The following is a 20,335-nucleotide window of genomic DNA, read 5'->3' as shown; positions in this document are numbered from 1 at the left end:
GATATTTTTTAATAAATTGCTAGTTTTCTCATTTTCTTAATTTGAGTTTGAGTTTATTGTTTATCATTATAATGATATTGTTTATGATTTTGTGATTAAAGTAAAAGTAGGCATATGTTTTCCATCTTTATAAATTGTTTAATGTTTCATCCAATACATTCAAATATGATGGGGACGTGACAATATACTGCATAACAGAAATTACTTTTTACTTAAGATAGTTTCATTAAATGTATTCAAATCAAAATAGATTTAAAGCAAACTATTGCTGTTTGAATATTAAATTGAGCTATTCAGTATGTTTTTTTTATAATGTTAGACCATACTGTATCTTTCTTTCATGATGCAAAAACTCTTCAAAGTCTAAAACTTCAAAATGTCTGGGAAAAGACTGAGGGTGTATTTTATCTAACCTCCTTCTCTTTGTGTGTCTCTGTATTTTCAGAATGCTCTCTTCCCAAATGTGAACCCAAGCTTGAGTTACCCAGTCACACAGGTAAAACACAGTTTTTGCTGGAATTTATTTGGTTAAGAGCTATATATGTTGGATTACTTAATTTTAACCTTTAGGCTTTTTTTTGTTTTATTTTGCCAAGTTTATGGGAGCTTATATTGTGTTGGTTTGTGTCAATGAAACCATATATATATTGGCCCCACTTTATATTAGGTGGCCTTAAGTACTATGTACTTACATAAAAATAAAAAAATACAATGTACTGTGTTCAAATTCTTTTGCTGATAGAGTTAGGGACAGGTGTGTCGATATGGGTCAGTTTAAGGGTAGGGTCAGGTGTAAGGGAAGTGCCAACTGTGTCATTACAAATGTAACTACATAAATTAATTACAGATGTAATTACATGCAGGTATTTTTAACATATAAGTACAATGTAAAAACATGTATGTACACAATAAGTGCATTGTATCAAATGATTAATTACAATGTTAGTACATAGTAGTTAAGGCCACCTAATATATATATATATATATATATATATATATATATATATATATATATATATATATATATATATATATATATATATATATATATATATATATATATATATATATATATATATATATATATATATATATATATATATATTAAATTAATTAATATTATATATTAAAAGTGTTACATTTTTAGGTTTCAAACCAGCTTTACAGTGATAATAGAAAATAAATGCAACAAAGATTGTTTTGGCTGTACAGCAGCAGTTTTTGATTGATTCATTATTAAAGGTCCCGTTCTTCGGGTGTTTTTGAAGCTTTGATTATGTTTACAGTGTGCAATATAACATGAGTTCATGTTTCGCGTGTAAAAAAAAACAGTATTTTTCACACAATTTACATATCTGTGCAGCGCTGTTTTCTCTGTCCTAAAAACGGCCTGATGATTTCCTTGTTCTATGAAGTCCCTCCTTCAGAAATACGTAACGAGTTCTGATTGGGCCAGCGCTTCCCGTGTTGTCATTGGACAGCAGCTTAGCGCACATTGCCCGGAAAGGTCCCGCCTCTTACCATAATGGGCAGATGCATGCGCTGAATGCGTGCTCTTCTCCACGTGGGAGAGCAGCAAGACCACGCCCCGTATTTTGCATGTACTTGTGGGCGGAGGGTTAGTCAACAAATGGTTCTAGTGACGTCATTCCTGCAGGAAGTGCAGGGGTGTAGTCCAAACCGGCCGTTCGCTGTAGGCTTTGAAAGGGAACTTTCGTGCGCCAACCCGCAAGCCTTGCACTTCTGAAAGTCTGAGGAGCCACTCGTGTTGCTACCATAGATATACATAATAAATAATATACTTAATTACATAATATACTTTATTATGTATATCTATGGTTGCTACTACTCTCCGGCGCCACCATCTTTATTTTGAGTCTGACGAATCGATGCGCATATTTTGCGTCAACATATTTTTTGCTTCGACACCATCGATGACATCGACGTGTTGTCCCAGCCCTACTTGCATGGCATTGAACTTTGAGCTTTATAATTTTACAGGTATTATTTATGCTCTAACAGCAACATTACACACTAACTAAAGTTTGAAAGATGGAATCGCGAAGAAAGGGACCTTTAATAGACTAATAGCATAGATGCCATTCTTCTTATGATGAAACAAGTGCATCAGGTGATGTGTTCCCGGTTCCTGCTGATCTAATTTGTGCAGTCTAACAATCATGTTACATTATTTGAATTATATAAATTGATATGTTAAAGAGATGTGTTTTTGGAGTAGAAACTCACCGAGTGTGTCTGCTTCCTGGAAAATGTTAGGAAGACTATTCCAGAGTTTGGGTGCTAAAAAGGAAAAGGATCGAGTAAATTTTGATATTCTAGTAGGTATTATCAACTGGCCAGAGTTTTGTGACCGCAATAGACGTGAAGGACTATAATGCATTAAGAGCTCACTTAAGTACTGGGAAGCCATTAGTGCTTTGTAAGTAATTAGCAAGATTTTGAAATGTATGCAATGTTTTAAAGGGAGCCAGTGCAGTGTTGACCGAACTTGACTAATATGATCATGCTTCCTAGTTCTAGTAAGAATTTGAGAACAACTGTGTTTTTGACCATATGTGGTTTATTAAGTATGCAGGGCAACCACCCAGGAGAGCATTACAATAATCTAGCACTGAGGTCATGAATGCATGAACTTACTGTTCTGTGTTTGTCATTGAAATCATATGTCGTAATTCAGATATATTGTTAAGATGAAAGAATGTGGTTTTAAGAAACGTGGCTTTCAAAGTGACGAAAAAACTGACAGCAAAGACTTGACAGAAAATCCATCGATGTTAAACAGTATTCTAGGTTATTACGTGTGGAGGTTTTTGGTCCAATAAACGAATCTCTAGGTATATATATATATATATATATATATATATATATATATATATATATATATATATATATATATATATATATATATATATATATACAGTCCCTGACAAAAGTCTTGTCGCTTGTGTACAAATTGACCTAAAGTGCCGCTGAAATATATTTCTAATCAAGATATTTTTACAAGAAATGGCTCATTTTAATCCCACCAGCTTTTGTGACAATGTTTCAGTGAAAAACTAAACTTTCAAAAAGTATTCTAATATTCACAGCTTGGTAAAGCCCATTGAGTCAATTTTTGCAAAGACATAAGTGTTGTCACCTTGTCATATGAGCTTCACCTGTGACTAATATTGGATCAATTAGGTCTCAAGTGTGTATAAAAAGAACCCCAGTACGCTAGACCTTCACATCAACTGCAACTAGACCTCTGCAAACATGTCTAAGATTCACCCAGAGACTAAAGTTTTGATTATCAAGAGGCTGAAGACCAGATCCACTGCTGATGTGGCAGACACCTTCAGTGTGTCTCAGCGTCAAGTACAGAGGATAAAAAAAAAAGATTTGAAGAGACTGGAGAAGTTTTTGACAAGCCCAGGTCAGGCAAGACAACTGCTCGAGAGGACCGTTTGTTGGCTCGAAAATGGCAAGCCCATTTTCCACTGCAGCAGAGCTCCACGAGACCTGGTCACCTGAAGTCCCTGTGTCAACCAGAACAGTTTGTAGGATTCTGCCTCGAAATGGCCTCCATGGTCGAATCAGTGCCCAGAAGCCAGCACTAAACAAAATACAATTGAAAAACCGTGTGGCATTTGCCAAGGCCCACAGCCTGCTAAAAGGATGGATGCTGGAAAAGTGGCAGAAGGTGGATTTTCAGATGAATCTTCTGTTGAATTACACCACAGTCGCCGCAAATATTGCAGGAGACCTACTGGAGCCAGAATGGATCCGAGATTCACTTGGAAAACAGTGAAGTTTGGTGGCGGAAAAATCATGGTCTGGGGTTACATCCAGTATGGGGGTGTGCGAGAGATCTGCAGGATGGAAGGGAACATCAATAGTCTAAAATACCAAGAAATCTTAGCTACCTTTTATTCCCAACCATAAAAGAGGCCAAATTCTGCAGCAGGACGGTGCTCCATCGCATACTTCCATCTCCACATCAAAGTTCCTCAAGGCGAAGAAGATCAAGATGCTCCAGGATTGGCCAGCCCAGTCACCAGACATGAACATCATTGAGCATATGTGGGGTAGGATGAAAGAGGACACATGGAAGACGAAACCAAAGAATATTGATGAACTCTGGGAGGCATGCAAGACTGCTTTCTTAGCTATTCCTGATGACTTCATCAATAAATTGTATGCAACCTTGCCAAACCGCATGGATGCAGTCCTTCAAGCTCATGGAAGTCATACAAGATATTAAATTTGGATCTCACAGCACCACAACTTAATTTGCTGACATATTTTTGTATTTGCATTAAATTTGTTACATTTCTGTATAGGCGACAAAACTTTTGTCTTGCCAAAATTTGACCTTTCTGTCTTGATTAAATGATAAATATTTCTTCTGTGAAAATTATTTATTTCAGTGCATTAAACATCATTTGGGTTTTAGCTTTTCATATGAGCTATTTCTAACACCAATTGATTAATTAAAAGTCAGGTTAATATCAGGTATTTCTACAAAATAGATAAGCGACAAGGCTTTTGTCAGGGACTGTATATATATAGTAAAAAAAGTTCATTATTTTCCATAATGTAATGATAAAAATTAAACTTTCATATATTTTAGATTCATTGCACACCAACTGAAATATTTCAGGTCTTTTATTGTTTTAATACTGATGATTTTGGCATACAGCTCATGAAAACCCAAAATTCCATGAAAACCCAAAATCTCAAACAATTAGCATATTTCATCCGACCAAAAAAAAAAAAAGCATTTTTAATACCAAAAAAGTTAAGCTTCAAATAATTATGTTCAGTTATGCACTCAATACTTGGTCGGGAATCCTTTTGCAGAAATGACTGCTTCAATGCGGCGTGGCATGGAGGCGATCAGCCTGTGGCACTGCTGAGGTGTTATGGAGGCCCAGGATGCTTCGATGGCGGCCTTAAGCTCATCCAGAGTGTTGGGTCTTGCGTCTCTCAACTCTCTTCACAATATCCCACAGATTCTCTATGGGGTTCAGGTCAGGAGAGTTGGCAGGCCAATTGAGCACAGTAATACCATGGTCAGTAAACCATTTACCAGTGGTTTTGGCACTGTGAGCAGGTGCCAGGTCGTGCTGAAAAATGAAATCTTCATCTCCATAAAGCTTTTCAGCAGATGGAAGCATGAATTGAGCTCCAAAATCTCCTGATAGCTAGCTGCATTGACCCTGCCCTTAATAAAGCACAGTGGACCAACACCAGCAGCTGACATGGCACCCCAGACCATCACTGACTGTGGGTACGTGACACTGGACTTCAGGCATTTTGGTATTTCCTCCCCAGTCTTCCTCCAGACTCTGGCACCTTGATTTCTGAATGACATGCAAAATTTGCTTTCATCCGAAAAAAGTACTTTGGACCACTGAGCAACAGTCCAGTGCTGCTTCTCTGTAGCCCAAAGTGGCTTGACCTGGGGAATGCGGCACCTGTAGCCCATTTCCTGCACACGCCTGTGCATGGTGGCTCTGGATGTTTCTACTCCAGACTCAGTCCACTGCTTTCGCAGGTCCCTCAAGGTCTGGAATCGGTCCTTCTCCAGAACCTTTCTCAGGGTCCGGTCAACTCTTCTCATTGTGCTGTGTTTTTTGCCACAATTTTTCCTTCCCACAGACACTGAGGTGCCTTGATACAGCACTCTGGGAACAGCCTATTCGTTCAGAAATGTATTTCTGTGTCTTACCCTCTCGCTTGAGGGTGTCAATGCTGGCCTTCTGGACAGCAGTCAGGTTGGCAGTCTTACGCATGATTGCGGTTTTGAGTAATGAACCAGGCTGGGAGTTTTTAAAAGCCCCAGGAATCTTTTGCAGGTGTTTAGAGTTAATTAGTTGATTCACATGATTAGGTTAATAGCTCGTTTAGATAACCTTTTCATGATATGCTAATTTCTTTAGATCATCATGAGCTGTATGCCAAAATCATCAGTATTAAAACAATAAAATACCTGAAATATTTCAGTTGGTGTGCAATGAATCTAAAATATATGAAAGTTTAATTTTTATCATTACATTATGGAAAATAATGAACTTTTTTCACATATGCAAATTTTTTTTTCTTTTCTTTTTTCATTAGGTCATGCTACGTTTGGTTTCTACAGGGTGAAACTATTTTTTATTTTTTTATTTTTTTACAAATGCAACTAAAGTGAGGCTGAAGATGATTTCATTGAACTAGATTATTTTACTACACTGAAAATTGCATTTATGTGTTAAGTCTGCAAAAGATTGGACACTTTCTAGGAAATCAGATCTTTATATTAGGAAATAGATTTTTTTTTTTTTTTTTTTTTTTCAGGCAGACAGGAGGTTCTAGGACACATTTGGGAAGTAACTATACTTGACCTAGTTATGTCTAATATTAGTTGAACATTTGCTTATCCCAAGATAATATCTTCCGCAGCCAGACACAGTTATTATATCTGGTTCTCTGCTTTTATTGTGCTCTGGTGCCTTATTAGATAGTTTTGTTCAGTGTTTTTGTTTTTTGTATAATATAATTTGCATGCCATGTTGTGGGTCACTTCTGAACATAAGCCAAAATACAAAGCGTCTAATATTTCACAAATACATTGCTGAGGTTTGTCTAGAATTTGCAATGGTGGTTATATGAGCGATGCTGTTTATCTCATTGTGGCCCAAGGTACATGGAATTTGTTTTTTGTTTTTTGGGGGTTTTTTTGTGAGTGACATTGATCTAAATTAGTTCAGTAACTGTGTCTAAAAATAACTGGGGGTGTACAACATTTTTGTTTCTCACGTTCATCTCCTTCGGCACCTTTCATATGGGACCCCGGCTTGTTATTCATTTCATGCTGTGTCTTTCATAATCAGCTCTCAAATGACTACTGGATCTCAAAACTACAGTAATGACCACAGGACAAATCCAAATCAATGTAGTTGTGGTCTTCAAGAATTTAGTTTCTGCTAACTAATAACGTAACCGCATTCTAACAAACAAGGAAACATTTTTAAATCTAAAACCTTTAGTTTTAGTTGATTGTAGGAAAGTGAGCTCTGCCCTGTTCCCAGCAGTAGATTACTTTTGCTCTAATTGGAGATTGAAGTGTATTAGACCCATGCCGAGATGTGCCGGAATCTGGTATGTTCTCAGATCCGGAGGGAGTCACTCGCACAATGGCCATCTCCAGGGGAGGTCTTTATGCTGTCTGCCAAAGTTCTCGACATGCTCATCACCGCCAATCAGTCCCACCATAGCTGCTGGCCAGTAGAGTAAACTTGAAGGCTTCTTTAGGACCCAAAACCTTAAAACACCTCTTTCAGATAGATGGACACACACACATAAAAACATTCTGTTCAAACCAACTTCCAAGCAGGTTTAAGTCCTTATGCAATGATGTGTTGATGTTTAAAAGACCTTTGTAGTTCACTTAGTTTGACATGTAAATCAAATTGAAAGGTACGTTTGAGGTTATCCAAGGTTAGAACATTTCTAAATGGCTGGATGTGGCAAAAGCAAAGTACTTGCTGTTTATGTGAGGCAACTATTCAGTTAAAGGTAGGTTTTGCAGGTTTTGTTGTTAGCTCTTAGCTAGATATACAGTAGCCTAAAGAGCAGAAATGTAAAGAACAAGAACTGACACTTGGCCACACCGGCTAGAGACTTCTTCTTCTCAACAGCATTTAAAAATAGCTGACCTAGTCCAAGTGGACTATTTTCCAGGTTGCCTCTGAAATAGGGCTTGCGTATAACCAATAGGTTGCATAGTTTTCAGATGCTGTTCAACCCTTGTGCGGTCTTCGATCACGTCTGACCGGATCATTTTACATTTTGAATTTTTAAAAATTTCATCGGAATGGTACGAGACTTGGATTTTTTTGTGTGACAATTTTAAATATGAAAGAAAAGAATTTAAAAAAAAAAGAAAAAAAGGGACATAATTTAACCAAGATAAGTGGTCATGAGGAAAATAGTCACACTTCGGTCTTCGGTCAAAAATGACCGACCATAGGAAATGAATGGGAAATGGACAAAATATGAAAATACAGAGAATTTTTGTGTGCACAATCTACAAATTTGCCACAATACTGAAAAAGTACATAGCAGTGAACAAAGCAACACAACAACCACTTTCAAGGCCCAGAAAGGTAGTAAAGACATCATTAAATAGTCCATGTAAATGAATGCAGTGGTTCAACCTTAAGCGACAAGAATACTTTTTCTGCAATAAACAACGATAACAAATATAACAGCTTTATTCAACAGCGTTGTAACACTCTCCTATATGATTCACATGAGCCCAACAATGTGAATAGCATAAGTGAGTGACAGGAAAAAAATATCTGTCACTTTATAGCATGAAGGCTGAACCACTGTATTCACATGGACTCTTTACTACCTTTCAGGGCCTTGAAAGTGGCTGTTGTGTTGCTGTCTGTGTGGATTCAGAAAGCTCTTGGATTTCAACAAAAATATCTTAAATTGTGTTTCGAAGATGAACGAAGGTCTTACGGGTTTGGAACGTCATGAGGGTGAGTAATTAATGACAGAATTTTCATTTTTGGGTAAACTAACCTTTTAAAGAGGATTGTGTTAGTTCTTGTAGAGCAGTGGTTGGGAACCTATGACTTGCGAGCCACAGCTGGCTCTTTGACAAAATTCAAAGTTTCACCTAGTTCACAAAAATTAGTTTCACCTTGCCAGGACTCTCACCCTTTAACAACAAATTATCAATAAAAAAAAATAAAAATAAAAAAATAGACACATCAAAAGAGATCTGCTCTCTGAAGAAAAAAGCACGGACAAGCATATTAGCCTTTGTCTTCGGTTGTGTGCCTAAACAGCCAAATAAACACAGAAATATATCAAAATGCATTTTCCGTTTCAAGTATTAACATAAACACAGAAGATGTAATCACTGTGTGTGCTTGCACACACACATAAGGAATTTATAACTCAAACTTACAATGAAATCCCTGCACAATTAATTCCATATTGCAACTTATTTATTGTTTGCTGCATATTTGTTTTTATGGACATAATAATTACAAACCCGATTCCAAAAAAGTTGGAATTGTACAAATTGTTAATATAAAAACTGATTGCAATGATGTGGAAATTACAACATAGATGACATATCAAATGTGAACTGAGAAAATGTTTAATTTTAATGGGGATAAAAGTTGATTTTAAATTTCATGGCATCAACACATCTCAAAAAAGTTGGACAAGGCCATGTTAACCACTGTGTGACATTCCCTCTTCTTTTTATAACAGTCTGCAAATGTCTGGGGACTGAGGAGACAAGTTGCTCAAGTTTAGGAATTGGAATGCTGCCCCATTCTTGTCTAATACAGGCGTCTAGTTGCTCAACTGTCTTAGGTCTTCTTTGTCGCATCTTCCTCTTTATGATGCCCCAAATGTTTTCTATGCTGAAAGATCTGGACTGCAGGCTGGTCATCTCAGTACCCGGATCCTTCTTCTACGGAGTCATGATGTTGTAATTGATTCATTATGTGGTCTGGCATTACCATGCTGGAAAATGTAAAGTCTTCCCTGAAAGAAACAACCTCTGGATGGGAGCATATTTTGTTCTAGAACATGGATATACCTTCAGCATTGATGGTGCCTTTCCAGATGTGTAAGCTGCCAATGCCACACACACTCATGCAACCCCATACCATCAGAGATGCAGGCTTCTGAACTGAGAGCTGATAACAACGTGGGTTGTACTTGTCCTCTTTAGTCTAGATGACATGGCATCCGAGTTTTCCAAAAAGAACTTTTGATTTGTCTGATCACAGAACAGTTTTCCACTTTGCCACAGTCCATTTTAAATTAGCCTTGTCCCAGAGAAAGCACATTTGCTTCTGGATCATGTTTAGATATGAATTCTTTTTTTACCTTAAAAGTTTTAGCCGACAAGTGAATAGCACGGTGAATTGTGTTCACCAAATTTTTTTTTGGAAGTATTCCTGAGTCCATGTTGTGATTTTCATTACAGTAGCATTTTCTGTATGTGATGTAGTGCCGTCTAATGGCCCGAAGATCACGGGTATCCAATATGGTTTTCTGGCCTTGACCCTTAAGCACAGAGATTGTTCCAGATTCTCTAAATCTTTGGATGTTATTATGCACTGTAGATGATGATAACTTCAAACTTTGCAATTTTTCTCTGAGAAACTCTTTTCTGATATTGCTCCACTATTTTTCGCCGCAGCATTGGCTGCCCATCTTGACTTCTGAGAGACACTGCCACTCTGAGAGGCTCTTTTTATACCCAATCATGTTGCTAATTGACCTAATAAGCTGCTGGCGGATAATTAACTCTGTGCGGGCAGGTAGTAGCGCGGATGAAAAATATGTGCAATATTTCTGTGGCGAGGTGGACGAGCGAGAGAGCGAGCGAGACCGGGGCGTGACTGTGAATGAGCGTCACCTGAGAGCCACACTGGTCTCGAGTGCTCTCATGAGGGAGCTCGGAGGCATTTAAGGAAGAGCGACACCAATAAAGGACAAGAGATCATCAGACCTGTATGTGTGTGTGTGGCAGTTGTCAGTGAGAGGCTGAGCAAGTTGCTTTTGTTTTGCTTGGTTAAAGTCTTTTAAATGTTTGCCGGTTCCCGCCTCCTTCTTACAATTTCTATGTCCAAATTACCATTACCCATCACGTCACCACCACGACAGTGCAACTTTTGTTGATGCCTCTCGTAGCCCAGTTGGAGCGAGCGTTGCAGTAGTAGCAATGGATGAAATAAAAGTAAAGTTGGTGGGTGGAGTATATGAAATTGTTGACAACGAGTCTTTAAAGGCACTTAAGCCTGTTTCATTAGCCAATTCATGACGCTGTTGATGTTGAGAGAGGTGCAAGATAAAAAATAAAGCATTTATTTGGAATGATTTTAGCGTGTGTGATTTATCGCGGGCACGGGTCAGGTAACGGGACAAATATTAACGGGTCTGGGCGGGATTTAATTGTGATATTTTCACGGGTCGGATCTGGTGCTAAACCTTGCGTGTACGGGCAGGGGCGGGTCTCCAAAAATGGACCCGTGCAGGACTCTGGTGTGGATATCAATCCCAAAATCTTACATACTCTGCCTTTCATGCCTTATTCTGCATGACCATATGCTACATCCTTTAAAGGGTTAGTTCACCCAAAAATGAAAATTATTTGATTAATGAAGATATTTTTGTTGAAAGCTGATGGCTGAGAAATGCTTCAGGTAGGCCTCCATTGGCATTCAGTACATTTCCACTGACCCACTCACAAGACCCATAAAAGGCACTAAAGACGTTGTTACAAAGTCCATCTCACTACAGTGGCTGTACAATAATTTTACGAAGCGACGAGAATAGTTTTTGTGCGCAAAAGAAATCAAAATAATGACTTTATCCGCCAAGTTGTTGTCTTCCGTGTAGGTCTCGGACATGAACTCACGCAATAGCGGTGCTCTTCCTCTTCTTGGTCATGTATACGAACGATGGAGCTGCGTCATACTCTCGCGCATGCATCGAGTTCACGTCAATAACTTTGTGGATAAAGTCGTTATTTTGATTTTTGTGCGCACAATAACTATTTTCGTCGCATTGTAAAATTATTGTACAGCCACTGTAGTGAGATGGACTTTGTAACGAAGTCTTTAGTGCCTTTTATGGGTCTTGTGAGTGGGTTAGTGGAGATGTACTGAATGCCGATGGAGGCATTTCTGAAGCCTTTCTCAGCCTTCAGCTTTCAACAAAAATATCTTCATTTGTGTTCCGAAGATAAACAAAGGTGTTACGGGTGTCCAACGACATGAGGGTGAGTAATTCATGAAATAATTTTAATTTTGGGGTGAACTAACCCTTTAATCCTACCCAATAAACTTAACAACAACCGTACTATCTATTAATAAGCAGTAGTAATGCATTTATTGAGGATAAAGGTATTAGTGAATAGTTAGTTAATAATGAGAACTGGACCCTAAGCTAAAGTGTGACCATGAATGAAGAAATAAATACATAAATAAATATAACATTTACCAACTATTTACATTTTTATTTAACATTTTTGAATTCAAAATTGTATTAAAATAATCCTCACAACAAAAGCAATTATTTCACCATTATTATTAACAATTTCCAAATAGAGCTATCATGGTGAACATTCGAGAGAGAGAGAGAGAGAGAGAGAGAGAGAGAGAGAGAGAGAGAGAGAGAGAGAGAGAGAGAGAGAGAGAGAGAGAGAGAGAGAGAGAGAGAGAGAGAGAGAGAGAGAGAGAAATTGGAGAGTAGGGTCCAATTTTCACCATTAACTAGTTGCTTATTAGCATGCATATTACTAGGATATTGACTGTTTTTTAGTACTTATAAAGCAGATATTAATGCCATATTGTGCACCAACAAAAATAATAATACAATGAATTAAAAGTGCACTGATCTTCTGCCCTTGAAGCCAAGGTTAGAGAGAGAGAGAGAGAGAGAGAGAGAGAGAGAGAGAGAGAGACTACTTGGATAAATTAACTGCATAAGTGTGCACACCCCTGAACTAATATTTACGCACCCTTTGCTTTTATTACAGCACTCAGTCTGTTAGAATAGGAGTGATATATTGGCACATCTTGATTTTCCACTGTTCCACAAAATCCAGATCTGTTCAATTGCGAGAGCATCTCTTGTGCACGGCCGCAGGCGACCTGAAGAGGGCCGTACACAGGAGATGCCCTCAAGGCAACACTTTACTACAATAGACAAATTGAAACATTTGACATTTTCATGTAGAAAAAAAAAAATCCTTTATTGAAAACATCAATTTCTTAAACCAGATACCTGAACAAACACATTTCTCCAGTTAATGTATTACAAATTTCATATTTAATAAAAAGTAACTTCAAATTCAGCTGTTGCTCTCAGGCAACTTTGTACCACTTTGGAACACTAGTATTACCAAACCATCACATCAAGCTATCATATAAAGTTATCATATCCATCTTCATCCTCATCTCCATCTTCGATCTCACCCTCACTCTCACCCTGCCAGATTGTCACCATGACGTCATCTTCCTCATCACAGGATGACTCCTCATCCTCACCCTCATCAAATGGCAGTTGTGTTTTATACCTTTTTTAAGTTCTATAGAAAATGTGCTGATCATAATATGTGCAGTATGTGAAATACTATTCTTATACATGCATTACAAAATCATGCAAAAATGCAAATATATTTTGAGAATTCGGCCCCACTTTATATCAGGTGGCCTTAAAGGTGCACTATGTAGTATTTTTGCAGTAAAATATCCAAAAACCACTAGGCCGGTGTTAAATATTTTGTTCAGTTGAGTACCTACAATATCCCAGATGTTTCCAACTATTTGTAAATTGTGAGAAAATTGCTATTTTAACTAAGGACAGGGACGTTTCAGCATTGCATTTGAGGGAGTCGCCTGTCAATTGCGTCATATCTGCGCTACCCTCAGTTTCGGCTTTTATTTCGCAGGAGCGCTTTACTCTTAGCAGTGTGAACAAGTGAACGCACGGAGTAAAGTCATAACATAGTTTTGAACACACTTAAATGTATCTAATATGATAAACAGAGCTACATTACCTCAAAATCATAACTGGAAGAGCGGATCTGTGCAGGCGCCCGGCGAATGTGTCTTGTCCCGTCATAATAAAAGTCCCGGTATTCGCGAGACGGGTATTTGTTTAACAATCGCTCCAGCAGCTGTGCTCAGGTCCACAACACTTGGTCCTGCTCTGCTTTAGACTACAGTAACGTTAATAACCGCATGCATGAACGTGATTTCTGCCCGAGTCCTATTTTCCACCGGCTGTGAGGTGAAGACCACATCTCCCAAGATGCTGCGCTCACACTTTGCACTACGATTTGTTTTGAATAGGCGCCCTCCAGTGGACGAAAGCTGCATAGTGCACCTTTAAGTACTATGTACTCACATCCAAAAATAAGTACAATGTAATTACTGTGTTTAAATTGTATTGCAAAGTACTTTTGCTGATACTGAGGTGGGATACGGGTAGAGTTAGGGACAGGTGTTTTGGTATGGGTCAGTTTAAAGGTAGGGTTAGGTTTAAGGGAAGTGCCAACTATGTAATTACAAATGTAACTACAGCAATTAATTACAGACGAATTACATGCAGGTATTTTTAAAATGTAAGTATAATGTAAAAACATGTATGTACACAATAAGTGCATTGTATAAAATTATTAATTACAATGTTAGTACATAGTAGTTAAGGCCACCTAATATAAAGTGGGTCCGAGAATTCTAACTTTTTTCCATACAAATATTCTATGTGTGCGTCTCAATCAGCTCTCTGGTTCAGTAGTCAGGGCATTGATCAGGACATAAGTCAATGGGCTGACTCCCTGATCAGTGCCCTGACTACTGAACCAGAGAGCTGATTGAGACGCGCCCTATATTTGTATTTAACCTAGTGTGGCCTTATGCGATTCCATTATGGTACAATGTCTTGAGGCAACACACAGTTTTTTTGTTATTTCCTCTAAAACAATTGATGATATATAATGTAAAGTTCTTGAAAATACTTATTTACTTACCAGTGAAGGTGACTATTTTTTGTGGGTGATTAACTCTGTGACCTGTGCACATTTGCTGAAACAGGAAACAAAATGAAGCTCTGTGAGACATGTGACCAATTTTGTTGCATTTTCATTGACTAGTATTTGAGTTGTTCTTCCCTGAAATAGGTTTGAACAATCAATTGGTGTAAACTAAAATAGATTTTGTTGCCTCTGCTGTAACCCATAGACTAGAGGATTTTATATATATATATATATATATATATATATATATATATATATATATATATATATATATATATATATATATATATATATATATATATATATATATATATATATATATATATATTGTAGCGTTGTCCTGTTGAAAGACCCAGGCATTACCGCACAGACGGGGGCCTTCGGTCAAGAGGGATGACCGCTGCAACAGATCCACATAGCCAGTCTACGTTTGACGCCCCTGCAGAACCTGAAGCTCCATTTTCCCATTGAAGGAAAAAGCACCCCAGATCATGATGGAGCCTCCTCCACTGTGCCGCGTAGAAAACATCTCAGGTGGGATCTCCTTGTCATGCCAGTAACGTTGGAAGCCATCGGGACCGTCCAGGTTAATTTTTTTCTTGTCAGAGAATAAAACTTTCTTCCACTTTTCAATGTCCCATGTTTGATGCTCCCTTGCAAATTCTAAACGGGCAAGTTTGTGTCGTGGGAGGAGCGGTGGCCTTTGAAAACGTTTTTTGTTCTTGAAGCCCTTCTCTAGCAGATGACGTCTTATGGTTATTGGGCTGCAGTCAGCATCAGTAAGGGCCTTAATTTGGTTTGAGGATCGACCTGTGTCTTCACGGACAACCTGTCGGATCCTGCGGTTCAGTGCAGGTGAAGTCTTTTTGGGTCTACCACTTGACTTTTTTGTCCCATAACTCTCAGGATTTTTTAAGAAATGTAAAATGAGTGTTTTACTGCGTCCAACCTCAGCAGCGATGGCGCGTTGCGAAAGTTGCGCGTTGCGAACGTGGTCAACAATCCTACCACGTTCAAAGAGAGAAAGCCTTTTTGCCTTTACCATCAGGAGATCTTGACAGTATGACTACTTGAAGGACAATGACATGAAAGCCATATTTTTGTGCGGATTTGACCTTTTTATGGCTATGGTCTTAAACTTTTAATCAGCTGATGAACGGCCTGTTTGAGTTTAAATGCAGTTTTCAATAAATTGCCTACTCTCTATTTTTTGTCTCTTGCTCCTGTTACTTCTTTTGGCATTTTGAAGCAGCACTTACAACCCGGTTATGATCCACAAGTGGGAAATGTGTAAAACTTGCAATGCATCCCCTGGTCTTAAGATTTTGTTCAGGAGTACATTTTGTTCAGGAGTATATATACACACACACGCGCGCGTGCGCGCGCACACACACACACACACACACACACACACACACACACACACACACACACACACACACACACACACACACACACACACACACACACACACACACACACACACACATATATATATATATACACACACATACATACCTAACCACCCCTTAATAATGAACATATCTTTCTCTGATGGTTACTTTTATCAATAGGTGTTAGTGCCCTCTATCTCCTGTTTTCTAGAATATTCCTTAAGGCAGATAGAAAATACTACGGTTTACAAAGCACCCTGCAGTTAGCGCAGTGTGGGCTAATTCTAGTGTGCTTCCTCGACGTAAACAGGAAATATAATTGTCCTCCAAGGAGTTTGCTTGGAATTGTGCTTAGAATGGAATATCAAGCCTGCTTATCTTGCTCCCTGAATAAGTTCAGGGTATTGAGAAGTTTCATGTCAATGTAATAGCTATCAATTAAAAAAAGTAATAGCATGCTTTATGTATGCTTCAGTTTATTAGCAGTAAAATTATGATAACTGTACACAATCCAAATCAATGTGATTTAACTGCAGAACAAAAACATTTTCAGGATCTGGAATCAGGTTAAATACCAATATTTGAGATTCCTTTAAATATTTTTTTCTGCTTTCTTCCCAGAATTATTTATTCATTCATTCATTCATTCATTCATTCATTCATTCATTCATTCATTCATTCATTCATTCATTCATTCATTCATTCATTCATTCATTCATTCGTTCATTCGTTCATTCATTCATTCATTCATTCATTCAATGTGCCAGTGAAGTATTCACAAAAGACCTAAAAGCACATGACACTGCTGCCTCTTCCTCGAAAGCATCCATGCAAGTCAGCTGGGTCTATGTCTCTGATGCTCAGATCACCACCATCTGATCAGCCCTGCCCCCAACCATCTCACTAACCAATCAGATCCCAGTGAGAATAGCTCTCGCCCAATGGCAAACCATTAGATCATAATGGGTTCTGTCACAGAGCTGCGTGCAGGGCCCCTTGTATTGACTGTAGGAGATGAGAAGGGAAGATGGCAGTGAAAGGGAAGGGAGCAGAGAAATTATAGCCCTGGTTTCATCAAGCCTGGCCTTACTACAGCTGCTGAGTGTGTTTATGGCTGGAGATTTTTGCTGGATGCTTCGGATAAGGAATAATGGCCTTGCAGATCCTCTCTGCAGGGATTTGTAAGTGATGTTTCTGTGATACCTGCTGTGACTGTGCAGTTTGTTGTGTTACTGCGTAATACAGCATCATCCTAGGGAATTGCATTTGGATTTGTGGCACTCCTATGCTCTTATTTAATGTCAAATACAGTTCACTTTTGATTACCTATGATGATGTCCTATTTCAGAATAGAATATATGCTCCCAGTCTATTTCAGTGTTTCTGATGGGATTGGATTTGGAATTTCTTTTGTGTGAAATGCTGCTTTTGTTGTGCTTTAAAATTATGTTTTGTTCATGCTCTTTATGCAATTACCTTTATGGCAATAAATAGCATCTTCATCCCACACTGATGTAGCAGTTCTTATATCTGCCAGATTATTCTATATATGCTCAGTCTGCTGTGACTAATAGTGAGCATGGACTGGTCTTCGATTCCCTGAGCTATAAGTGTCCTTGCTGGGTTCTATATTTTCATTGGCTCAGGCCTCAGATGCCTGTACGGTAGGCTGCGGTGTGGTGAAGAGGCCGTTAGAGTAATTTGCCTATGTGATTTCCTCTTCTCAGTGCAGCTTGTTTTCAGTTAAGCAATACAATTTCAAGCTATTGTTTCTTTACAAAGGAAAACTTAAGTTGATTGTAGGTTTTAAAGACTGTAGGTTTGACAAATACGGTTTTCTCTCCTGTGTTAAGGCACTATACTACTGTTATTCAATCATGATGTCAAATTTCATTGCTGGTATGTGGTTGGCATTACTTTAAATTAAAAGTCTTTAAGACTTTATTTTTACAAAAAAGTCATTCTTAAAATGGAAAGTTTGCAGTTGCTGATTTATTTCGCATTTGTATGCCAAGTTGTTTAGACGTTGCTAGATAAGGAATAAAGAGGTTGTTTAATGTCAAACAAAAGATAAGGACATCACTCAAACTCTTGATTGAATAGCTTTTGTAAGTTTAATAAGGATTAATCTTTAATTTAAACAATGAAATATGCAGTTATTTTACATTTGATTACTTTATTAAATTTCTGTCCCTAAAAACTAATGTCGGACCTACCTAAAAAACCTGAAAAGCATTGTTTATTTTATTAGTATCTTTGCTTGATAGTATTTATTTGTGCTGCTGCTTGTATTTAAGTTATTTGTTCTTTATTTGTTATTTTCTTTCATTTTATTTGACAGTAGTCATTTTTTCCCTGAACATGGCAAATACTGAACCACATCCAAACAGTGAACCTAAAACCGCAATACAAGCCGAACCGTAAGCAATCGGTACTGTTACCCCCATAGCGTAACGTATGCAACAGGGTGCAACAAAATTTAGAAAATGTTCAAAGGGTGCCATGACTGAAAAAAGGTTGGGAAACACTGATTTAGACCAATTCTGTATTGATTGCTATCAAGAAATGAAGAGTTTCAACCAGTATTTTAACAATATTAGTTAACTATTTGTTTATAGAAAATAGCTGACCCTACCTTTAAATCTTTGTGAAAGATGTTGTAGTCCTTATGTAGCAAATTATTATAATGTTTCTTTTTTTATATATGTATTCACATTCCATGTATTACAATGTGCAATGTATAAACTACAGATAGTATTTTACTCATAAAAATAAAACAAAACAGTGGTATTTATGTTTTTATTGTAGAATACATTTTATTCAACAACGATTACTTTTTTCCATAAGAAAAAAAACTACATTTTCAATGCGGTTGTATATGTTAAATGTTTTATTAGCTGTTAAGAGCGTAATACCATGTAGAGGACCGCAAAACGAATAAACAGGACGCAGTTGGATGTCTAGATAGATGTCTAGACAGACAGACAGAAGGATAGACAGACAGACAGACAGAAGGATAGACAGACAGACAGAAGAATAGACAGACAGACAGACAGACAGAAGGATAGACAGACAGACAGAAAGATAGACAGACAGACAGAAGAATAGACAGACAGACAGACAGAAAGATAGACAGACAGACAGACAGACAGACAGACAGTAAGAAGGATAGACAGACAGACAGACAGAAGGATAGACAGACAGACAGAAGAATAGACAGACAGACAGACAGAAGGATAGACAGACAGACAGACAGACAGACAGACAGACAGTAAGAAGGATAGACAGACAGACAGACAGACAGACAGACAGACAGAAGGATAGACAGACAGACAGAAGGATATACAGACAGACAGAAGGATAGACAGACAGACAGAAGAATAGACAGACAGACAGACAGAAGGATAGACAGACAGACAGACAGTAAGAAGGATAGACAGACAGACAGACAGAAGGATATACAGACAGACAGAAGGATAGACAGAAGAATAGACAGACAGACAGAAGGATAGACAGACAGACAGACAGAATAATAGACAGACAGACAGACAGAAGGATATACAGACAGACAGAAGGATAGACAGACAGACAGAAGAATAGACAGACAGACAGACAGACAGAAGGATAGACAGACAGACAGACAGACAGAAGGATAGACAGACAGACAGACAGTAAGAAGGATAGACAGACAGACAGACAGAAGGATATACAGACAGACAGAAGGATAGACAGAAGAATAGACAGACAGACAGACAGAAGGATAGACAGACAGACAGACAGAAGGATATACAGACAGACAGAAGGATAGACAGACAGACAGAAGAATAGACAGACAGACAGACAGAAGGATAGACAGACAGACAGACAGAAGGATAGACAGACAGACAGACAGTAAGAAGGATAGACAGACAGACAGACAGAAGGATATACAGACAGACAGAAGGATAGACAGAAGAATAGACAGACAGACAGTAAGAAGGATAGACAGACAGACAGACAGAAGGATATACAGACAGACAGACAGACAGACAGACAGAAGGATAGACAGACAGACATATATTGATAGATCGATTGATTTTTATTTTATATAAAAAATATATATAAAATGAGACCTTATCTTGGCACCTGTTCATCAAGGTGCTGCTATGGAGACACTCCAACTCCCTTTCCGAAGTCTTGGCAAATTTTGAGTTACCCTAGAGAGCAAATCAGTTCAAATCACAGCGCATCCATCTGCACATACTGTCGCATGTTATATGTGTGAAGATGCAATGATGCATCTCATTAAAGTTGGGAAAACAGAAAGTAGGTTGACATACTATTATATTTCAGATACTGTACATACTGTTAAATATTTGCCCCATAT

General features: G+C 38.0%; 1 protein-coding gene across 4 annotated transcripts in view; it reads left to right on the top strand.

The window, feature by feature from the left end:
• The window catches only part of triob (trio Rho guanine nucleotide exchange factor b), a 209,461-nt gene that overhangs the window by 13,482 nt on the left and 175,644 nt on the right, over positions 1 to 20,335 (top strand). For 2 of the 4 annotated variants that reach the window (XM_067449222.1, XM_067449218.1), the window contains exon 2: positions 446 to 496. In XM_067449222.1, the coding sequence (XP_067305323.1) occupies positions 446 to 496 (51 nt within the window). Of the gene's footprint in view, positions 1 to 445; positions 497 to 8,414; positions 8,541 to 16,996; positions 17,151 to 20,335 lie in introns of those variants that run through there. The other 2 variants (XM_067449219.1, XM_067449220.1) reach the window with 2 other exon arrangements.

This window comes from Pseudorasbora parva, chromosome 7, assembly GCF_024679245.1.
Source record: "Pseudorasbora parva isolate DD20220531a chromosome 7, ASM2467924v1, whole genome shotgun sequence".
NCBI lineage: Eukaryota > Metazoa > Chordata > Actinopteri > Cypriniformes > Gobionidae > Pseudorasbora > Pseudorasbora parva.
This window is presented reverse-complemented; position numbering and strand designations above follow the sequence as displayed.